Genomic DNA, 24,246 nt, shown 5'->3' with positions numbered 1-24,246 from the left:
CCAATGAATGAGATTGTTGTAATTAATTTTAAATTGATTGGATACTTCATTTGTGGTGTTCTTATAAATAATGATGTTTAATGGTTTTAAACTTTTGTCTGATGAAGGCAGGTTATGTTACTTGCCGAAAGCGTATATGTGTTTTAAACGCTCACTTCTATTTTTTGCTAAAATAAACTGCAAAGTTGTTTTTAAGAGGCGTTGCTCTTATTGTGACCAGGTTCGTCTGTTTTAAAAGTTTTAGTAGTTGTTTGTGGATTTACTTGTGGTTCGAAACAAAGTGTATATGCATGTGAGATACACATGGTTATGCATAGGTAAGCAGTGAGCAAACATGAGCCACATTCCTAAAGTCTGACAGTTATCATTGAGTCTATGAAATACACCTGCTGCTTAACTGACTCTGTAGAAACAAGTTTTAATACATCAATACATTCCATTTTTTTGGTACTGGGTTTGAATACAGATGCATCTAATACTTTAAAATATTTTTCATTACAGAACGATAATGCAATGACATGAATTGTTTATGTGAGATATGTTACTGTGTGCTGGCATAGCCCAGTGGGTTAAGTGGCATTGCATGGAGGTAACCACAGCATTTTGCTGCCGCTCATTGTCACTATGCATTGGTGCACGATCCACACCTTCTCACAAACATGGAGCCCAAAAAGTGAAGGGCTCCATTGCTTTTTCTGCTACTTATGTGTGTTGTGTGTGATTCTATTTTTTTGACCAGATTAAAGGTGTTAAATGGGGTAGAGAGGAAAGTGGTGAAATGGGGAGCAAGCAGGAGGAAGAACAAAGTCTGACAGTTAGTAGAGTCTCTGTAACACACCTGCTACTTAACTGACTCTGTGGCAGCACGTGTTAATACAGTCATGCATTCCTTTTTGGAGCCAGATGGTACTGGGTTTGAATACAGCTGTATATAATACTTTTAACTACTTTCCCATTACCGTTGCTGCACATCGGTGTGCGATGCTCACCATCTCGCAATAATGAATCAAAAGAACAGAAATGGGGAAGATAGGACAGTGGTGAAATGGGGAGCAAGCAAGGGGAATAACAAAGTGAAAGCAGGGCAGGAATGTGCAGGAGGGATGTAGGAAAGAACCATAGCTATCCATTTATTTAACAATGTAAATTGAACATATGTGCAAAGTATTAACTGAATTTGGACTGTCACCTCCAGAGAGAGGGGTGACCACAACACAATCATATTGTATAGCCAACTGAACAGAATCAAGTGTGTCAAGAAGACACATGTGTGAAATGGAGAGCTATGTATGGGACAACTTTTTGCATGGGATGGTGATTTTTTTTTTTTTTTTTTTTGAGAGAGAGAGAGATGAATTTTAGGGAAGGGACATGGGTATGTCTGGGTCAGGTAAGTTGGATAGGTGAGGAAGGAATTGCAGAAAGACAAGACAAACAAGAATCAAACCAGAAAACCTCTTGCTGTGACAACACTACTGCTGCACCACTGCGCTGTTTGTACTGTATCCTTAAGGCACATGATTACATACCCTTATTTTACTGACAGTCTTAAAACACGTCTGAAAATAGCTCAGATATTACAGTAAATCCTAGAAGGCCAAGTACAAACTAAATATCATAACCCATGCCAAAAATAATCACAAAGCCTTCTTTAATTTTGTGATGAATCTCTGTAATAATAGCCACTACTGCACTGAGCTGTTCTGTAATGGGACTACAGCTTCAAAACCAGGACTTTGTTAATGTACTCACTAACAAATTTAGCTCCAACTTTACTCTACTCTCTCAACACTGCTTACCCCTCCCACCACAAACTTATCCCTTAGACATCTCAAAATAACCCCTAAACAGGTCTTGGATACAAATCTCTAAAATTAAAAATACTAGCATCATAGGGCTCAGCAATATGCCTGACTGTTTCCTAGCTAGTATTAAGCAGAGCTGAATGGTTACCTGCATCAACCTAACCAGCCTTACTCTCTTCACATGTCTGAAGCCTGGGTAATGGTCACAGTGGTTCCTCCACAAAAGGGAGCCACACCACAAAAGCTGAGAACTGTAAATGTCAACATTATCTGAAAGATAATAGAGAAAGTCACAATGGAACTCATATAGTAATGTAAGTGGTCTACAATCCCATGACACCAACCATTAGAATTGTGAATAGTAGATATTGTTTATTGAACTTCCACATTCAGGTATCATAAATAAGTTCACCAAATGAAATGTAAACTCTTAGGAAACACAATGTCTCAAAAACTGGCTCACAAAAAGGACTCATAAGGTAGACACTCTCACTCTCCTCAAAGAGGCCTGTCACAAGTACTATACCCCATGGGTCTGTGCTAGGATTAAACTTCTCTGGTGTCCAGGCTGATGTCTAGGGCCATTGGCTGACTATGTTTACTGATAGCTGTAAACTTGACACTGACATTAGCTCTGTACCTAGTATAGTCTAAACCACAATAATTCTTGCTTTCAGGACCATGGCTAAAACCTAATGCAAAAAAAAATGCTGCATAGTACTTTTTGAGAAGTAACAACATTCCTGCACCATGTTTGTTATTGAAAATATACAACTTACAGTCAACAACATGGTCAGAGATCTGGATAAATTTGTAGACAATGAACTTTCTTTTGACTGTCATGAGTCAACCACCATGAAGAAAGCCTTTTATCTAATGTTACTAATCACTTATAGTGTATTCTCTAAATCCAATGAAGGTATAATCTCTTGTCTGCTCTTATCTCATTAGGGTTTTAATAGAATACAATGACCCCTTTGGCACGTACCTCTCAAGATGTGTAATCCACATTACAAGACTTTAGCAGCTCATAACAAAGAAAAGCTCTGTTATATCCTCAAATTAACTGAGTGACTGGAGGGTCTATTACTATTCTCACTGTATTACAGACTCCTGTGCAGCAACCTTGCTTGGAACTGAGTACTGTGAATGATCCCCATACTGGTTGACCTCCTACATATCCATATAATTGGTAACACTGTCAACATTTGATCAAAGAATTTGAATCTGTGCTGCAGTTTTAACAGAACCAACTGTTGGGACAAATGGGTTTATCAAAGGATTTGCATACTAGCCATCTTTAAAACAAACTGTGATGAGTGTAAAATAATCCATAAGGTTAACTCCTGGGTCCTTATAGGCAAATGAAGCAAATACTGTGTACTTAGTGGCAAGGCTCCAAATGACTTCCTACAGCAACTACCCAATATGAATCTATAAACCTATGACCTTGAACGTAGTTCCAGCTCTATGTCCTACTACATGAGTTCTGGATTCAGATTCATTACAGCTTGAAAAAACTTGCTGGATTGAGTTCTTTCCTGAACTGCACATTCTTCCTTGAGGAAGAGTTTTTTTTTTATCTGTTCAAGAGGTTTTAATTACCCCCTTCCTCAAGAAGCCTTTTTTAGATCTACATATTTTAGAAAACTACCATCCTGTCTTTAACCCCTCCTTTTCTTGGTAAGGTTTTTGGAAAATGGTATATGCCCAGTGGTATTTTTATGTGATGTCTAACAGTCTCCTTGGACATTTCCAGTTTCAGATCTCAGCATAACACTGAGATTTTTTTTTTTGGGGGGGGGGGGTAGTAACTAATTCCTAGGTAAGGGATCAAAAGCTATTTTTCATCCTGGCCCTCCTTGATCTCTCAGTAATATTGGTCATCATGGATTATGGAATTTTGATCAGATCAGTTCCCTGTATTCCAATCTGGCTTCCCAGTTTCCATCCCTGTCACTCCTTTTCACTACTTCTGAAATCCAAAATGGTTTTTACTGATTCAGATTCTGATGAAATTTCCTGCAAGAAGAGCTAAATCCTGATTTTGTATTTAATTGTGTGCTTGTCTAAGAGTGATTAAACTATCTTTTACATACTTTATGTTTTGGGACTATTTCTACCTGTTCAAGGTGAATTTAGAAACAACTAGTAAGTGATCTTTTGCCTGCCCACTTTGAATCTTTGGAATTCCCTAATTTCCTGGCATTGGGAATTCAGTACTGAGGCCTCTTTCAGTAGGTCCCAAAAGTGCCATCTATTTCTGTGATTTCTTTTCATACCAAAATTAACTTCCTTTCTGTGGAGACATTCATCCTAATGCTGGACTAGCCCTACTGATCAAATCTGCTCCACCCTCCCCATCCACACCTCTCATCCACACAATGCAGCCACTAACCTTTCAGAGCTAAAGTTTCTCCATGTTAACTTTAAAAGCACTACAATCAGAATAACTTACCTACATGCATGGCTGACAATGCATTTGCCACACATTATTACCATCCCTGAAACCTGGTTGAAATCAAGCATCAAAGATGCTGAAATTACCTCTCTCTCCCCAGCTACAGCATATATAGAATTGACTGTATAAAACAAACAGAAGGGAGGAGACATTCTATAATGTTTTCCAGTACCGTTCATAGCTTCATAGGTGTGTACTAGGCTAATGGCCCTGGAGCCTTTACAAGCCTAGCCCATAGGATTACCCTGGCATCGTGCCACCCGACCTTAGTTCTCAGTGCCTCTGTCAAGGAGAGCCACTGGAGAGATCCCTTGGGTGAATTTTCTATTTCCAATCCACTCATCAAGATTTCTTCTTAAAGAGGGCCAGTGAGGTGCACTGCTTGACATGTATTGGAAGTCTGTTCCATAGCATGGGCAGTCTCTGGGTTATGAACCTGTCCCTCCAGCATGTTCTGTTGATTGTGGTAATGAGGTTGAGGTCTCTGGACCGTGGGGTGTGGGGGGATTAGGATTTCTTTAGATGTAGCATTTCTAACAGAGCTGGGACAGGCATGGCTTTGTAAGTCAAGCAGAGATCACCTCTAAGTAGGCGATATGAGGCAGAGAATAGTTGGAGGTTTTTGAGTCTCTCATATAGGACAGATGTTTAAGGCCTAGGAACCTCTTTGTGAGGCACTTTTGTGGCATCTCCAGTTGTTGCAGGTGTTTAGTGAGGTACATGCCAAATGGGGCATTGTACTCAATGATTGACCTAATGAGGGAAGAGTTGAGGGAGACAATGACCTCTTTCTTCCTGGATGCAAAACCCTTAGTAATGAGATGTGCCATATAGAAGGACTTTCTGACCACAGTGGCAATGTGGTAGTCAAAAGAGAGGTTGCTGTCAACCTGTGTTCTCAGATCTCTTATAACCCCTTCTGTGTTCAGTGGACTAGTATCAATGTGATAATTCATGGGAACCGGGTTTTTCCCAAAAAGGATGACAACAAATTTTTTGGCATTGAGCTTAAGGCCATGTTTCTGACACCAGTCATTGGTCTCAGTGAGGCCTTTCTGTGGGATATCAACATCACTTGGGGAGTTAATAATAGCTCCCAACTTGCAATCGTCTGTGAACTTTGTCAGCCAGAATCCCTTCATGTTGGACTGGACTTCAGAGAAGTAGATACCAAACAGGAGAGGACCCAGAACCGAACACTGTGGGACTCCACTCATGACTGGTTGGCAGCCTGACTTGGAGTCAGCTACTTTCACACTGTGGGTTCTACTTGTGAGCCAGTTTGCAACCCACCTAGTGATACGGGGTTGATGCCTAGCTTAGTGAGTTTTTCTATGATTCCTGAGTGGGGAATGGTATCAAAGGCCTTGGCCAGATCAAGGTAGGTTGTATGAACCACCTTGTCCTCATCCACAGCTCTGGTGACCGACTCAGAGACGTTGACCAAGTTGAGCAGGCATGATCTACTCTTCACAAAACTAAACTGTGCGGGATCCAGAGTTTGGAGATTCCTTATATCCTTGTTTATTAGGTCCATGATGATACATTCCATAGCTTTGCATATCAGATTCATCAGGCTAATGGGGTGATAGTTCCCAGGGTCTGTAGTCGCTCCTCCTTTGTGGAGAGGGATGACTGTAGTAGTGCACCATTCGGTAGGGACAAAGCCTGAGGTGAGGCTGTGATTGAACAGGGCATACAGGTGTGGTGCCATTTCACTCTGTAGGTCATGTAGAACACAGCCAGGGATATTGTCAGGTCCCATAGAAGCTGTATTCTTGGACTTGGACAGTGCTGTTTTAACCTGTGCAGCAGTAATACTGGGTGCCTGGCAATCTACTGGTACTGTGGCTGGTCCTTTATGGGGGGAGAGCGGTAAAGTTGGCACTGAATCTGTTGGCCAGTATATTGGCAATATCTGTTGACTCAGTATAGGAGGTATCATTGTGCAGTAGCTCCCGAGCAAATCTGGGCATTGCCATGGCGATTCTTTACATAACTATAGAAGGCCTTGTAGTTGTCTTTACTATCTGCTGCAATTCTGTTTTCATAGCTAGCTTTAGAGGATTTGATTAGGGATCTTAACTTATTGTTGAGGCTGATAAGGGGAGTTTTTCCAGTCATGGGACTTCACCTTATTCTGCGTCAGTTTCCTCCTTCTGCTGTAGAGTTTGTTTATGGCAGGGGGCCACCAGATTGACTTCCTTGTTTTGGAGGAGAGCGTCTTAGTTCTATTGGGTATGGTGAGATCCATGCATTTGTGTATGTGTTCATACAGTGCACTGGTGTATGATTCAGGAGTCATGCAACTATTCTCCATTTACATGGGTGCCGTGAAGTTAGCCACCTCTGTTTTTAGGAGCCCGAAGTTAGCTTTGAAGAAGTTTTTCATGGTGGTTACCTTTGTGGGGGTGGGGGTGGGTGGGAGGGATGTGGATTTCCAAGGTGATTAGTTTGTGGTCAGATCTAAGCAGGGAGGAATTGTTTATTGGTGTAGAGCAATGGTCGCCCATGTTAGTAATGACCAGGTCAAGGATGTTGCTACCTCTAGTGGGGGTAAGAATGAGCTGGTCCAGGGCATTGAAATTAATGAATTCCAGGAAACGTTGGGCAAGTCAGGTGTATTGGTACATGAGTAGTTTTCCCAGTTAATGGAGGGGTAGTTGAAGTCGCTCAGTATGAGAGTATTAGGTTGGACCCTAATATTCTCCAGGGTGTTTAGGAATGTAGAGTGTGAGTCTTGGGACATGGCTGCAGACCTATTGCAGGCTATGACCTGAATCACTGTCTTACCCAATGTTAGCTGCACCTGAAGTATCTCAGATGCATTATGTTGGGCTACCAGTCTGGAGGTGTGTGCATCCTTTATGAATATGGAAACATCACCACCTTTGGATCTTTGGTCCAAGTTTTGGGGCCAAAAGGTGTGGAATGAGTTATAGCCTGGTAGTGCAGGGTTCTTTCTGCTGCCTTGAACCAGTTCTCTGTTATGGCACAAATGTTGATGTTCTCCATTTTAAGCAGTGCTTTGAGTGAGTGCATTTTGAGATTTAGACTTCTAGTATTGAGCAGCATGACCCTCAAATTGCATTTGTTTTTAGCTGTTACGGTGGTAATTTGGTCTTTGGAGCACCACCTAGAAAAGGCACTATAAGGGTGGTAAAAGCCTTGGCCAGTATCCGGAAATCCAGGGGTGACAGATGCAGGCCATCTCTGGCAAAGCATCTAGGTCTGTCAATCATGTCATCCCAGGCAGACAAATACTTGATCCCCTTAGACTGACACCAGAATCTTAGACAATTGTTGAACTCAATCATTTTCTTCTTGTACTGTGGTATCATTCTGGGTGATAGTAGGATTCTGCTCAGGGCTAGGGTCATACCTGCCTGGGCTACATAATCCAATAGCTCCTCCGTGTCTCTTTTTATGTAGTCTAGGGAGGTACATCTCAGGCCATTCACACCCACATGTACAATGACAGAGTCATATTTGTACCTGATGTTGAGGGACCTGAGTGCATGCATTATGTGGCGGATCCTGGCGCCTGTCAGGCAGCTGACTGTTACTTTCTCTTTATTCAGCCTAGTGAGTGGGACATCAATGTGGCTCATTTTCGAGTCACCTATGACTAGTGTGTTGGGCATGCTGTTTTGCCTTAAGGGCTTTGGTTGAGTGACACACTGTTTAGGAGAGTTATGTGTCTCATGATTAGTGTTGTGGTGGTCGAGTGCATTTCTGCCTTGGAGGTCTCTGCTGTTTGGGTAGATTTTTATTGAGAGCCTCCACGAAGGTGGGTGTGTGGTTTGTGTTTTTATGTGAAGGCAGTGCTGGTGTGTGTTCTGGAGGGGTATGCGTTCCATGTGGTGTGGTGCAAGGTTGACTTTCTCCTCTTGACCAGCTATTCTGGTCTTGGTTGGAGATTGCATGGTTTCCAGTTTGGATATATAAGTGCATCTCTCGCAAATCTGAGTGTTGGGAGGTAAGAGGAGAAGGTTGTCAGTGTACATGATGCAGTTGCTACATTGTTTCAGGATGCCCAAGTTCACCAGGTTAATTGGAGAAAGCACAGGGAACTGACCTTTACACATGCCTGGAGGGGAGGGCATTAATAATAAGTACTGAAGCTTTTTCCTTGTAGAACATTTAGTGCTGGTAGCACTTTTGTGTGCTACAATAATTGCTACAAGAAGTCTAGTAAAGTGCTAGACTAATAAGCTAGTAAAAGTGCAGGAAAGAAGAGAAGTAGCAGATCTAAGGGAAAAATGGAAGAGCAGACTTTGGCATCGCTCAGGAGCTTACAACCAGTCCTGGATACAGCAAATCTGTATCTGGACTAGACTAGTTACAGGAAAGGCAGGAAACAAGTGCAAATGTGGGTTTTTAAACCAGAAAGTTGAAAGAGATGGAAAAACTGCCCAAACGGACAATAAACTACAATTTCTGGGCCAGAAACCACTCCTCTTGTGATAGACAGGTTACCTAGTGCTTACCACTCCCACTGATAAGCTAGATGGCTTCCCTCCAACACAGAAAGGCTTGGGGGGCTCAAAAGCTTACAACCAGTCCTGGATACTGCAAATATGTACGTGGACTAGACTAGTTACATGAACGGTAGGAAACAAGCATAAACACTGGCTTTTAAACCCAAAAGTTGAAAGAGATGGAAAAACTGCCCAAACAGCCAATAAATTACAGTTTCTGGGCCAGAAACCACTCTTCTTGCGGTATATAGGCTACCTAGTGCTTACCACTCCCACTGATAAGCTAGAAGGATTCCCTCCAGCACAGAAAGGCTTGGGGGGGGGGCTCAGAAGCTTACAAACAGTTCTGGATACAGCAAATCTGTATCTGGACTAGATTAGTTACAGGAAAGGCAGGAACAAGCTTAGAATTTTTTTTTTTGCAAAGTGCAAAGGGAGAAAGGAAGAGTAGAACATAATTCACGGTTAAGAAACTAAGTGGGTTGGCCTTCTCAAATGTTCTCTCTGTATTAGGTAGAATGAGCTAATGACAATAGACTGGGAGAATTGTCCCAGATCAAACTAGGGGCGGGCAACTGCAAAGCCACCAAGTATAAGAAGAAGACACCAATAGAGAGGAAGGGTGGGAAACCAAATCAGTTATATGATACACTCCTTGGCAGGAAATCAGAACAACAAACAGATGTTTAACAAATGGAGAAAATTTCTAGTTAATACCTTACACACAGTGAAACTAGCTAGAAAAGATTTACAAACAGTGTGACAGTAAAAACCTTATTTATCAGGCCCTGTGAGGCAGATAATTTTAGTGCAACCATACAGATTAGTTTATAGCTATAAAATACAGTAAACAGTATGCAGCAGGCAATAAAAGTACTATAAATATCTTAGACTAAGCAATAACTAGTAAAACTAAGCAAAACAACAGAATACTTAATGTTATATATCACAGATCAGAGTTTTGCTCAGTGCCACTCCTCCGATTAGTTCTTTGTGAAATGGCAGAAACACTCACAAGGTAACTTAAGTTACAGAAGTTTGAAACCTGAAACAATTTAAAAAAAAAAGCTTGAAAGAACCAATGAGATGCTTACTCCGAGCTGTAGTCCAGGTAATCCCAACCAGCCAGTGACCATAAACACTACACTCTTACTGAAATGTAAAATGGCTTTTGCTAAACTAAGATGGCCTGGAAAATGTGCTTAGACACACAGCCTCTGCAAACAAACAAGTAGGCCCAGAAACACAGTCCTGAATATGGACAATGGTACAGCTACTATCTACACGACTTAGGCAGAAAACTACATAAATGTTTATCACAGCAGAAAAGCAGCAGTGAGCCTTTAAATGAAAGTTTTAAACAGATAAGGGAGCAAGGAGACTCTAGAGAATGCTTTTAACTGCAAACAAATCAGTTATATGATACACCCCTTGGCAGGAAATCATAACACGCAGCTGCTTAACAAATGAACTCTCTTTATACCCTGGTAGTCCACAGACTTTCTGGAATGCTAGAATGCTGAAGTCCTAATTTCCATTCTCAAATTGAACACACACAAAGATGTATGTATCATTGCCTTATATGTTTATACAATCATATTACATAATTACAGTAATTATTTATATTTATAATCATTATATTATAATTATATAATTATTATTTAATTCTATGTTCAGGTCTCCCCTTATCCCTCCCTGTTCCAAAACAGTCATTCATCTCAGATGTCTTGGTCTTTACCCGGGGAGCAGTTTCAGGAGGGATAATAATGCACAGTTTGTTGGACACCTAGGATCAACACAAACACATAAATATAAAAGAGATGCTTGCTCTGATCTAAGCACTCAATTCTCTGAATCATCTTTGGCCCCCAGGACTTCTTCAAGTTGTTTCATACAATACCACAGTCATGTGGTACATCTGCAAGCAGGGAAGAACCAGGTTGTACCCCCCCCCCCCCCGTTTTGCAGACTAGCCATTTTGGCTTGGGATATACCTTCAAAGAATAATCTCACTCTACAAGCATCCTTCATTCAGTCAGAACAAAACTGTAAAGCAATACTGTAAAGCAGACAAGCTGAGCATGACAGGGCAAATCCTCATTCATGCAAACTAGATCAGGGGGTCTTCCACTATTTCATCCATCTGTGTCAAGTTCGTCTAGTAGACCAATTTGCCTTTTCTCTAAATAATCCAATGGCAAGATTCTACTGCAGGACACCATGCAAGAAAATCTGGAAGACAGATGCCTTTTATTTTCCTTTGATATGGATATTCCTGTATGTTTTTCCACCCTTTCCACTGACATTCAAGGTACTTTTGAAGATCCAGAAGGAATCCCCCGGGATCATAATTCATTAATCACAAGAGCCAGTGTTGGACGGGGAAGAAGATGGTTACTATCCGGACATGTGAGGGCATGTGACTTCATACTGCAAGTGCTTTACAAAAAGGTGGTGCTTCTACTGGGGGGGGGGGGGGGCAGCACAACTTAATTAATACAGGACAAGTCAGCATTCATCAACATGTAGCACAACCTCTCATTCAAGGTCCCAGTCCCACAGCACTGTGAGATTTGTGTCTGCAGGACCACTTGCATCAAGCAAGTCTCAACATTGCAGGAAGTCACCATCCACTTCATATGATAGCCCCGCCTCATGATCTCATGTATCTTCACCTACTCATGTGCTCTTGACTTGCTGTGATTCAAGCTACAGCATTCATGAAATTACCATAATACTTCTACACAGAGATATCACTGTTTAACTGTAAATGCAATGCCATATTAACTACAAATGCAGTAAACAAATAAATAAAGAGCAAAGAAATGGGTGAAGACTGTAACGCATTACTAAGATAAGCATATGCATGTGTTTGAGTTTAATAATGCTATCACTTAGAAGTAATGGACATATCTGAAAAGAAAGCTGTAGGTTCATAGGTAAGTGCTTGGCTAGCTGCCCTTGTGAGCCATTTTAAGTCAAAGTCAAAGTAAACTTTATTGTCATTCAGACCCCTACACACTGCGAGTTAAATGAAATTATGAAAACCTAGCCAACTTCCCTCAAAGGTAAGAATCAAGCCCTGTATCTTGTGTCTGTAAACACCTTAACAATTATGGCAACTCCCAACCCCCAACCCCCTTTTAAATTAGAATGATTTACACCAGTAAAAGTCTACCATTATCACAACTTTCAGTTCAGCAATGGTATAACTGACAAACATAAATAACACATAATTTAGAAAATAAAAAAGCAGCATATCTAATTATCCTGCCAAGTTAAATAGCACTGCTGCTACTTCACCCTTAGCACTGTACAAATGATCAGTCTCTGAGGGCACAACTTGTTATGTATGAGAAAAATGAAATAATCTAGTGTACAGTAATTTAAGAAAGATCTAATAAGTCATTTCAAATATGTAAAAGTAAAACTGAAAAAAAATTGCATAATACTAAAAAAGTCTGTAAACCATTTTCCATTAAATTGCAAAGTAAGAACTCATATTTAATAATGAAATACTTTTATTCAGTTTATAGAAAAGCAATGTCTTTCGGCTTTTCTCGGTTAGGGGTCGCCACAGCAGAACTCCGGTCTGCTAATAATTGGCAGTGGATTTTTATGGTGCTGAGTTGCCAGCCCGACTCCCAACCTTCAAAGAAGGCACACCCATTCATGCACGCACCTACCTGCATGTCTTTAATGTCACTCGACCGCGGGGAGGACATGCAGACTCCACACAGAAGGTGCTCCAGCCAAGAATCGAAGGGGAGAACCTCTTGCTGTCAGGTGACATTGCTAACGCTGCACCACCACAGCACTACTTTTATTCAGTTTATAACATCATGAAAATCAGTACGTAGAGTTCAGTGCACTACTTAAGCAGAATGTTTTGTGAAAATCAGTTAAAAATGCATAATTATTCCTTACATGGTACCTTATGCCATCACTGAATAGATGTCAGTGAGCACTTAAGCATACCACAAAATTAGAACAAAGGTAGCAGCTCATACCACCAAACAAAAAAACAAAAAACAAAAAAAAAAAACAAGTGTGCTGGAGTTGACCACAAAGAATGGAGACTGAACAGAATCCTATAAAGCTGAACTTTTAAAAGTAATTTTTTAATGCCCAAAACAACAGCATTAGAATTTCTCACTGGTATCATGAGCTCTGTATGGCTCCAGTTGTTATCCAGTATCACTTACAAAAAGAAAGAAAAAAAGAGAGAGAGAGAGAGAGAGAGAGACAGAGAGATAAAATGGGGGGGGGGGGGTCAAACAAAGAAAAATTGGTTTAGTATTAAGGATTACATTTTACAATACTTAAATGATAATAACAAAAATATTTTCCACTTGCCAACAAGATGACCAATGGGTATCCTACCATGCAGGAAGAGGCAGTAGAGTGAGCTAGTATGCCGGATATGGGAATCATTTTCACTGCCATGATTTTGAGCAGACATTAGTGATGCACCCCCATGCATCACACGCTATCTGGCAGTTGATAGAACGGCAGCCCTTCTTATTGCAGTACTTCTCCCCTCATGCACCGGATGGGGCCTGAATTGCAACTTGAGTGCACTCTATCATGTCAAGTAATTCAGGGAAATATGCCACCTCATAAAAGGCATGCATACTTCGGGATTGGTCCTTTGGTGACACCAGGAAATAGATGTGCTAATCCACGTATGCCAAGAGTAGAGCCCAGAATTGCTGAAGTATGCTCAAGGCAGAAACCTGTGAGATACCCATTTTGTTTCCAATCTGTCTCTGAAATGTCCACATGGTTGGAGGTTGGGATAATGGTTAAGATGTTTATCTTCTACACACAAGTTGCAGGGTTTTATCCCCACATTGGGTGATTGGCTAAACTTAAAATGGCTCACAAGAGCAGATAGCCTAGTAGTAGTAACCTATGAACATATGGCAAGTACACTAAGGGCTATAGGTACTTTATTATCCACAGGGATAGGAAGGCTATGCATCCCACCAGTACACTATGGGGGTCATATATGCTCACTGAAACTCTAAGAATACCCCTGTCCACTCTGAATCTATTAAGAATTTCCTGAGTCTCAAAATTATAATGAGTAATTCTCTAACTATATGTCCACCTTCTTGCCTGGTGAACACTACTGGGCTCAAGCAGTTTTGGTTCAGCCAGGACAGGCATCTCACACCAGGAAATATCTAGGCTAGCAGCAAAAGACAGCATCATTGTGGATTTCAAAATAAATGGAAAAGGTGCAATTCCACCTTTTATAATGAATTTGCACATGGTGCAGAAACATATAAATTGCAAACAGGCAGGAGAACGACTTATTAGCATATGCAGTTTTACATCATTCCTCTTTTATAAATGATTATAATTTAATTTACTTACACCTAGTCCCAATCATCATGCATTGGTATATATATAGCCTCTGTGAATTGCCCCCTTGCTGCGCTTCCTCATGAATCATGTCACTAGCCTTTAAGCATTCACGTACTGACTGTGAATCCCACCGTATCTCTTACTATAAAGTAAAATACCATTTTTATTACTACTGTGTACATATAATGTTTTGGTATTTGCAAAGAATGTGTAAAGGTATGATGCTGAATATTATTGTATTTCGACTTTATGTATATGGAACTTTTCTCCATGGACATCCACTGAAAATGTGCCACGTGCCCAGCTAGACTTTACTAGTAAACAAAGCAAAATAATAACTAAAATAAAAATAATCCCTATTGGCTATTAATTCAAATTATTTAAAAACTAGTTATGCTTTGGTTTACGTAATCAAATTTTAAATTATTACTCCAGATATCTCAAGATTTTTGTTATGTACCCAGTTATTTTACATTCCATGCATTATAACATGTATTTATTGTTTTTGAAAGTGTTGCATTCTAAGTGTTAACATCTTGTGCAGTAGTCTTTTAATCAATTTAACTGGTAAATATTAAATGGCTTATAGATGTGGTCTAGGCCACTTATCTGCTGAAAAGAATATGCTAAAAACTTCCAAAGCCTTGTTGATCGACAGGAAATTGTAGAAACATTGATGTATTTGTTAGGTGGCAGAAAAAAGGTAGAAAACATAAGCTTAAAAATTAATCAGCTACTACTTTCTGACTTCTACCAATGAACGTCTCCATAACATCACTGTGGCATTAATCTGGTAAGGGCTAAGCCACTGAAGATATGTAGGTAGATATTAAAACACTGGAACCCGATCATGGTCTACCCTTCTTGTATTAATGTGCGAATAGGTATCTGGAGTGATCAGTACTGTTGGAGCCAAAGGAAAGATTAATGGAGATTATGCATACATGCAGGCATATGTACTAAATACATGGTTTGCATCCTCATGATATTTAATTATTATAAATCAAATTGTGCAACATTTTACATTTTATATATATATATATATATATATATATATATATATATATATATATATATATATATATATATATGCAGAATCACTACCGAATGTACACAATCCTGAAGCCCACAATACCGAGACCAGAATCCCTAAACCCCACATTACCGACATGTTAAAAGCGCGAAATTCAAAATTGTGAAAGTACTACATACATACAGCACACACACAAACATATACACAGCCTCCCCCTATAACCAAACAAACCACCCTATACTAAAGATAAGCAGGGGGGCTTTGCCCCCCTGCACCCCCCACAACCCCCGACTTTAATATTCCAACTCTGAGATCGCACAGACATTCACACAAGGCAAACTCACACCCACACATTATAGCCCCTCACACACACACACACACACACACACACACACACACACACACACACACTAAAGCCCCCTCACAAACACACTTACACACACATACTTATCTGAACCACAACACCAGAAGCGCTAACTCAAAATCCCTTACCATCGAGATTTTGAATTTCGTGCTTCTGGTCTTTCGGTAATGTGCGGTTTCGGCTACATGGTCACGAGCTTTTGAAATTCGAGATTTCAAAAGTTCGAGATTTAGTAGTGTTCCCATATATACATATATATGTATGTGGTATTGCAGCATCACTCTATACGTTGAACATTCTTTAAGTGAACTATAAAAATACCACAAAAACAATGGTGGATAGTGCTGAATAAGGCAATTGCTTGAGCTGAAAATGTAAATGTACCAGATTCTTATGTGCTGGCAGAGAGGCTGAATCAAGCAGCCATGACAAGTCCACTCCATTCCCCACTTTCTGAAGGAAGATTATACACCTGCCATGGTGCTGTTACCTACTTATCAATGGAAGGAAGCATGTAGAGAGAAGTGAAGAGAAGAGAAGAGAAGAGAAGAGAAGTTTGGGAAGATGATGTGTAACAGTACATATAACATCCTACTGATGAAAAGCAAAGCAGTCGATCGGGAGAAGCAGAGTTCCAACTAAAAGGAAGATGTTTCTGTGTTCCCAAAACTGCCAAACACAAAAAATAGCTAATACAACTCCGAGTCCCACCACAGCAGGAATGTTATAAGGTTTTAGAAGCCGTAAGTCTTACAAATGCTGAAATACATACTAAGCAAGTAGTAGTGCCCTATAGGGTATTTGTTATTGGGGAACTACACTTGCCCAGAGTTGTTATGAGGCCTAAACCTCTACACCCCTAAGGGCATTATTTCCCCAATAATATACACCCTGGAGGGCATTATTAGAGAATGGGTTATGTGGTTTGTATTTTTTATATATATTATATATTATACTTGTTTATGTTTTTGATGTAAACTAGTTTTTCCACCTAATGTTTAAATTTGTTATAGCATATGTAATGGTTATAGGAAATATTTTATATCCATATTATAGTTTATGTAAGCATTTAATGTCTACACACACACACACACACACACACACACACACACACACACACACACACACACACAGCAGATACAGCCACTTTGTTGAATGAATGCACATAACATGTCTCATGAGCAAATGACAAAACAGAAATCATAGAATGCAAGGCAATAACCCCTTCCATGTTTCTTTACTACCACTGATTTGCAATATAGTCCTGTACTGCCCTCATTAAATGATTAATTTGCTAGCAAATCACTGAGGATTATAGTCAGTCAATAATGCTCGACATTAGAGTTTCATACTTCTTGTTGTTAAGACAGTGCATGACACTGTACACACATTTTCTGTTCAGGAAGTGCATGATGTTGCACACATTTCTCACTGTGTGCCTTTTTGTTTTATCCTATCCAGTGTAATATCTGAGTTTTTTTAGTAAATCATTAAGGGTTATAGTCAGTCTATAATATGAGGCATTGGAATTCCATACTCCTTATATTTCCGGAAGTGCATGTTGGTCCATGCAACCAATATGTCCTTTTTTTATTTTGCTAAGTCACTGAGGATTGTACCCAGTTCAGTTTCATGCTTCTTATAGTTCAAGAAGAGCATGTTGCTGCACATTAGTGATTGGTGTGTGTTTTTCCTTTATTTTTTTTTAATTTGGTAAGTCACAGAGGATTAAAGTCAGTCAATAATTCCAGACATTAGAGTTTCTGACTTCTTATGGTTTAGTGACTGCATGTTGATGGACTGCCAGTTGCAGTTGGAAGACGTTTGGATGTGCTGACTCTGTTTCTGTTTCCCTCTCCATCTTTCCTTTTTTTGCTCTCCCTCTCTCTCACCCACACATACTGGATCTCTCACACACACATACACACACACACACACACACACACACACACACACACACACACACACACACACACACACGGTCTCTTTTTTATTTACTTTTTTTTAATTTTACAGTCACTAAACATCAAAATGATGAAAAATGGTGTCTGTTTGCTTTTTTTTCTGTCTGAGCATCAATTAATATGCTGCCGTGAAATGGTGCACTTGTTTTGTAGTGGCATTGCTTGAACATTAACACTCTGCTGGAGAATGTTCATTCCCCAGTCAGGGCCCATTCTCCCTTAAAAAGGGGGACTTGAGGGAGAAAAAAGAACATGTTGAAAAATAAAATTAAGTAAATGTAAATATATTCAGAAGATATTAACAAGCTAAAACACCACAGCTGATGACAACTATAAACTTAATGTCGGAGGCATCCACTATATTTAAAACATATGTTTTTTAACTTTGTGCTGAATATGGAAGCATTTTATATATCATACAAATGTCTGACCATTGTGTTGTTATTTGTGTCTCTTGTGGCCCATGTTTTCGCACCTATCCTAATATTTGGGGCTATTTCTCTGCAGCTATATCTGACATTTCACTGTGAGCTGCTTAAAAGCAGTATGTGTTGTGTGTATTATTTAATACAATGTGAATGTGTGGTGTGCACAGCAATGTTAATACAGCTCTAATTAAAATAAGTAGCTTCCTTTCTGTCATTAGACTGTAACATCTTGAGCACCTTATCCAAACAGGTTAGTAACAGTTGTCATAAAACCTGAAGAAATGAATTTACACACAACACACACATACACACACACACACACACACACACACACACACACACACACACACACACACACACACACGCACACACGCACACACGCACACACACACACACACACACACACACACACACACACACACACACACACACACACACACACACACACACACACACACACACACAAATACTTTCTTAATAAATATGGAATATAGGTAATGTTATTGCAGGCTTAAATATTTTTTGCTGAAGCCAAACTTCAATAATGTACACATAATTTCATTATTAAAATAAACAAATGAACAAAAAAGCAATGAAGGATATTGCAGTGCATGAATCTCCTGTTTAGAATTCTACAATATTCTTTACCTTGGGCTCAGTGAAACTGATCTAGTTCACAACGAGAGACTGCCAAACTCTGCCGCTCAGTTTCGGACTGTAGGTCCATGCTGTTATATTGTACCTGTTCTTACACGTCTGCATGGGACTGATCATGTATAATGAAGTATGTACTCTGAGCACCATGCTATAGATGCACCATTTCTTACAGGTCTGCATGGGTCCCTACGTCCTTAGGGACAAAAGCACTTAACTGGTCCTATTGTCATTTTATTTATTTTTTTTTTATTTTATAGCTTGTCTCTGATGTGTGGGTGAGTCATTCAGCCTTTTTTTGGAACTAAAGAAAAAAATCTAATCTGGATAACAGAAATATTTTTTGCTGAGGCTGTCGTAGTATTTTTAAGGTCTAAGAAATTAACTTTCTTTTTTTCTAGGTATAACGACTGTCCTAACAATGTCCACCATCATCACGGGGGTCAATGCCTCAATGCCAAGAGTGTCTTACATCAAAGCTGTGGATATCTACCTGTGGGTCAGTTTTGTGTTTGTTTTTCTTTCTGTTCTGGAATACGCTGCTGTCAACTACCTGACCACTGTGCAAGAGAGAAAAGAAGTGAAGTTCAGAGAAAAGGTAAATCTGAAATTGCCCTCAGTTTGTCAAGGAGGCTAATAGCAGGCTTTGTATATGTAAGACTGACCGTAATACATGAAAGATGTAATCTAGCAGATGAATTTTTCTGTACCACATTAGACAAGAAAAATCACTATCATTAGTAGCATGATGGCAGTTAGTTGTTTATGAAAGGCTATCTCATCAAAGAGTGGAATAGATTTAATGAGAGAATTCCCGTATGCTGTAGGTCGAAATCCATACCATCATCTGAATGACCTCAGCAGTTGATATTGTTACTTCTCGGGGAAATTAAAATTATAAAGATTTTGGACATGAATGCACTTTTCTATGTGCTGTCGATATAGTGACACTAACTTTTAGTTTTCAATCTTCCCTTTTCGAATGCTAAATAGTGGTATCAGCTGACGGTGACCACATGTTGCCAAACATATGATTGTAAAATATTGCCTTTGACTCTGTCCTTGTCTGCATCTAAAGTATGTATATATTTTATATTCATGAGTTAAAAACAAGCAAACAAATAAATAGAAATGTCATGTTTAATGTTTTCATTGCTGATCACTACAGTGGTCAGTCTGCACAGATTTGTTTCTCTTTATCATTTTTTATTGCTTTCCACATTTTTAAACACAATTGCATATTCTCATGTTATTACATCACAATTTCCATAAGCGAGACTCATTAACTTTAAACAAAGCATTTAATGTATTAAATTAATTACCTCATTTCTATTGGATCATTTAATAAGACAGTCTTACTCATTACTCATTTTACCTTTCATTACATCCTTTCCCTGTCACAGCACTCTTTCTCCCTTTTCTAACTCTTCTTTCCATTTACTGATGTTCCATTTATTGTATCTCTTATCCACTCACTCAGTTTATGATCACTTATCATTCTCCTCTCCCAATTTTCACTTCCTCTGTGCTATGATCTGCTGTGCTTCCCATCTCTTCTACCAGTTCTTACATCATCTAGCCATCCACTCTCTGTTCCTTAGTTCCATCTTATTCATCTACACTTTTGTCCCGTCTTTTACATATTCCACTGTGTTCCGTTCTTTCCATGCTATTGGTATTTTAATCTAATTTACCCCACTGATGGCTGTAATTCTAAAATGTCTTTGTTAAGCCTACTTATGGTCTCAACTCCAAATAAATAGAGCTATCATTAATCAAATCTGGAATTGCCCTGCGAAATATCTCACTCCAGATTTTTCTAGCCATGTCTTTTAGCAGAATAATTTCCTGACATGCCCTCCACTTGTGTAGTCGGTCTGCATTTGCCAAATCACAACAGCTGCAGCATGATGCCTGAGCCCCAACCCTCTTTTATTACCCTTACTGGAGTTTTGTGTTATCTGTGCACTAATCTAGTATAAACATCTCCAACTGGACCCATTCTATTTGAGAACCTCATCATACCCAACACTTTTCCCAGAAATAGTCTTCCTCCCATTCCCTAGATTCTTTTATCCATACTTTCCTCAACCTCTCCGCTGCTTCTTGGGCTGTTCTTGCTGCCATACTCTTGTATATTCTCCCAGTCCTACCCTTTTGTGTCTGTTCCCAAACTCCAATTTCCTTTGGCTTTATACATCCCTTTACCTTTCATCTTGCATCCTCCTTTTCCAGTCTTTCCTACACCTTCTCCATATTTTTGCATGGAGCCTTTGTGAAACAAGCAGTTCCCCTTTAAATTTTTTAAAGATGCCCAACTTCTACATACCTCTCCCTTCATGTCTTTCAATACACCAAGGCCTCTCTTCTTCCACTCTCCTAGATTCCTTTCTCTTTCCTCTGGATTCTTCTCTGAAAATGTACAAAATTTTCTTTCATTCTATATCGCTTTTGTAGGTTTTCATCTAAGAAAACTCTTCACAGCCCTGTTTGTGCTTCATTCAATTTCTTGGTATATACCTGTATATTTACCTGTTCCTGCCAAATCCATTCTCCTTTCAGTTTTCCCCCTTAATCTGTAAACTACTTTTATTGCTGTTATATACCTTTTGAAAACTGATTTTTCCCATCCTAACTTTTTATCTGCTTTTAATCTATCATTTGCTATTTGACCTCTTTACCACTCCATATAAACCGGTAACATTTCTGATGAATCTTATTTATCTGTTTCTGTTGGGGTTTTATTTGAATATTTTTACCCATATAAATTACATGCAGTAAAATTATGCACCTTAGCAGACTAATTCTTCTTGCCAATGTATAAACTTTTCCCACCCACTTATCAAATATTATGCCTATCCTCCTCAGTGGTTCCCTCCAGTCTCTCCTCCAGACATGTTCTTGGAAAGCCTTCAAGCCCAAACACCTTTGTCCTCCCTGTATTTCTTTAAGTTCCACTGTCCTACCCTCCTTATTTCCTGCCCTTTTTACTACTGACTTTTCTGGATGATATTCTAATCCTGCTTTATATCTGAATGCTTTGCACATTTGCAAAATCTGTGGGAGGTGTTTTTCTGCAACATGTTATGTCAGCATACAGTCATCTGCAAACAAGAAGATGTTACTTTTACTACCCTTGCCTTAATGTTTCTCTATACTTTCTTAATTTATTGAACCAAGTATTCAATTATCATTAGGAATAATCCTGGTGATGGGGGACATCCTTGTCAGGTACCCCTCCCCATTTCTATTTTATCAGACAATCCCGCATTTAAGACAGGTACTCCCTGAGTCCATCTCCCATTCCCCACTAAGATCTCTATCACCATATGCATATATTTCCAGTACACACAGTCAATTTTTTCAAGGCCCTCCCTTTTACAAAATCTACCTATTATTCTTATCCTCTTATTTCTGGTAAGGGTTTCACATCCACATTATACAATGGTATAGATGTATAGTTCCTTACATCTTCTCATCTGCTTTTCTGCTTATATAAAATCATGTCATTTAACTATTCTATTAATCCTGTTATCTTCTCTCCTTCCAAGATCTCATGAAATATTTTTACCTAAGTATCAGTCATGTGCAGTTCCACTGTCTTATAGAAATTTATCGAGAAGCCATCTGGTCCATCCACCTTTCCATTTCTAAGATGTTTTAAAGCCTCTGTTACCTCTCCTGTTTCATATCTTTTGTTCAGTCCTTCTCAGTCCCTGTCATTCAGTACTTTCCTATTCAAGACACTAACTCCCCTTTCCTCATTGCAGTCTTACCTGTGTAAAAGTCCTTATAATACTTTCTAAAATTTTTCTTTGTTCCAGCCCTGCTTTTTATTATTTGACCTTTCTTTGACTGTATTCTTCATCCAAGCATTCCTCCTTTGGTCGTTAATTTTTTAAATCTTTTATAACAAAAGTTTAGTCTCTCTTTCTGCTGCAGTTCACAACTCAACCCTTCTTTCTGTTTCCATTTTTTTCCACTTGCAAGGTTTTTAGTTCAATTTTTAGCTCAATACTGAACTGCATTAATACTTTTCTTGCCATTTCCTGCCTATTACAGTCACTTTGCAGTTTTTAACCATTGCTCTATTCTCCTTGTCCTTTCTTTCTTTTACCTTCTCCTTTTTTCCCATACATCATCTTCTCCGAGCTGTGTTTATTTCCATCCTATTCTCTTATTTCCACTTCCCGATCTTTCTGTTCATTTACATCTAGGACCTCTTTCACCTTCTGCTGTATCCATTCTACATGTTCTGGTTTCTGCCATTGATCAGTGTTCCACCTCCATCATCTTGTAAAACTGGCACTTCCTTCCTAGTCCATGCTAACTACAGCATGGTAAAATATACTTCTTTCTTCACAGCATATCCCTGCTATCTCTTCCATTGTAATATTATCTAGCAATAGTCTACTCATCTGTTTGTTCTCATTCTTAAACATTGTAATACCACTTACACATGGATTCTTGCCATACAATCACTATTTCCAGAGATTCCATGCTCAGTTCTAATATTCTTTGGCTTTTTTTTATGGAACTCTATTTTCCAATGCAACCTGTCCACAACTTCACAATGTCCTCTGGCTGTGGCTCACATAGAGTCTCCACACCAGGCCCCACAGCTTCACAATGTGCTCTTTTTGTGGTCTCTACACTAGGCCACACAGCTTCACAATGTCCTCTGGTTGTGGTTCACCTAGATTCTCTGCACTAGGCCCTAAATCACTCTTCTATGAGGGGAAAAATCTCTGACTTTATGATCTTCCAGCTCATTTTGTAACATTTTCCAGGTGATTCATATTAGACTATGATATTGCAGGTTATTAACTACTGTAATACATTGTCTATATGTACTATCTCCACCACCTCCACCATCTTTTTTTACCATAATATTTAGTCTGCATCCAGTACTTTTGCAAGAAGAACAGCTAGAATGTTACAATGTCACCAATGTCACCATGCAGCATAGAACCAGGTTATGTACTAAAAGGGATGAGTCAGGTGACCAGGAGAAATCATTTGCATTCTTGTGGCTGTTACTAGACCTATGTCTAATGGTGAAATTAAAATGGATTCAATGACAATATCCACCTATACAACTTGGCATTTATATCCTGTTGCTTGTATACCCATTGCAGTTGTATATGGTCAACTGCCAATTTGAGGCCTTATCCTAGTGAATAATAACAAATGTTAGTACCAGTTTAATAGTGAGACATTTTCATTCTGGGACAGAGCATCTTCTCTTCCCTTTACTTTTCTTTCTACTTGGTAACAGACTGAATGTTTTTACCCCTAATTTATGAGGAAATACAATCCCCACCCTACTATGGATGCATGTACACAATAAAAGGTTTAGAAAAGTCAGATGCAACCAATACAGGCTCTGAACATAAAGTTTGTAGTTGATTAAAAGCTTCATCAGCTGCTATAGTTCACCATATCTGAAGAGGCACATTACCTTTGGAAAATCTGTCAGACAGTCTATGGTAGCAAAGTTAGTTTTGAATATTCTGTAGTAACCTACTAGTTCTAAGAGTGCTTCAGTTTTTGTTTGATGCTAAATATATGGCCAATTTTTTACAGCTTCTATTTTGTTTGTTTGGTGTTCAAATGACCACTTTCACAATTGCATAAGTTCAGTATCTTGCTTCTGTTATACAAGGCTTACATTTTGCAGCAT

General features: G+C 39.2%; 1 protein-coding gene across 2 annotated transcripts in view; it reads left to right on the top strand.

Annotated features, from left to right (window-relative positions):
• Positions 1-24,246, top strand: part of LOC122798246 (gamma-aminobutyric acid receptor subunit rho-2-like) — an 817,188-nt gene that overhangs the window by 698,739 nt on the left and 94,203 nt on the right. For both annotated transcript variants that reach the window (XM_044067049.1, XM_044067039.1), the window contains one exon: positions 18,965-19,161. In XM_044067049.1, coding sequence (XP_043922984.1) covers positions 18,965-19,161 — 197 coding nt within the window. The remainder of the gene's footprint in view (positions 1-18,964; positions 19,162-24,246) is intronic.

This window comes from Protopterus annectens, chromosome 1.part0 (genome assembly GCF_019279795.1).
Source record: "Protopterus annectens isolate FY-2018-M chromosome 1.part0, PAN1.0, whole genome shotgun sequence".
In the NCBI taxonomy this organism is placed as follows: Eukaryota; Metazoa; Chordata; order Ceratodontiformes; family Protopteridae; genus Protopterus; species Protopterus annectens.
The sequence above is the reverse complement of the archived record's forward strand: the minus strand, read 5'-3'. Positions and strand labels throughout refer to the sequence as shown.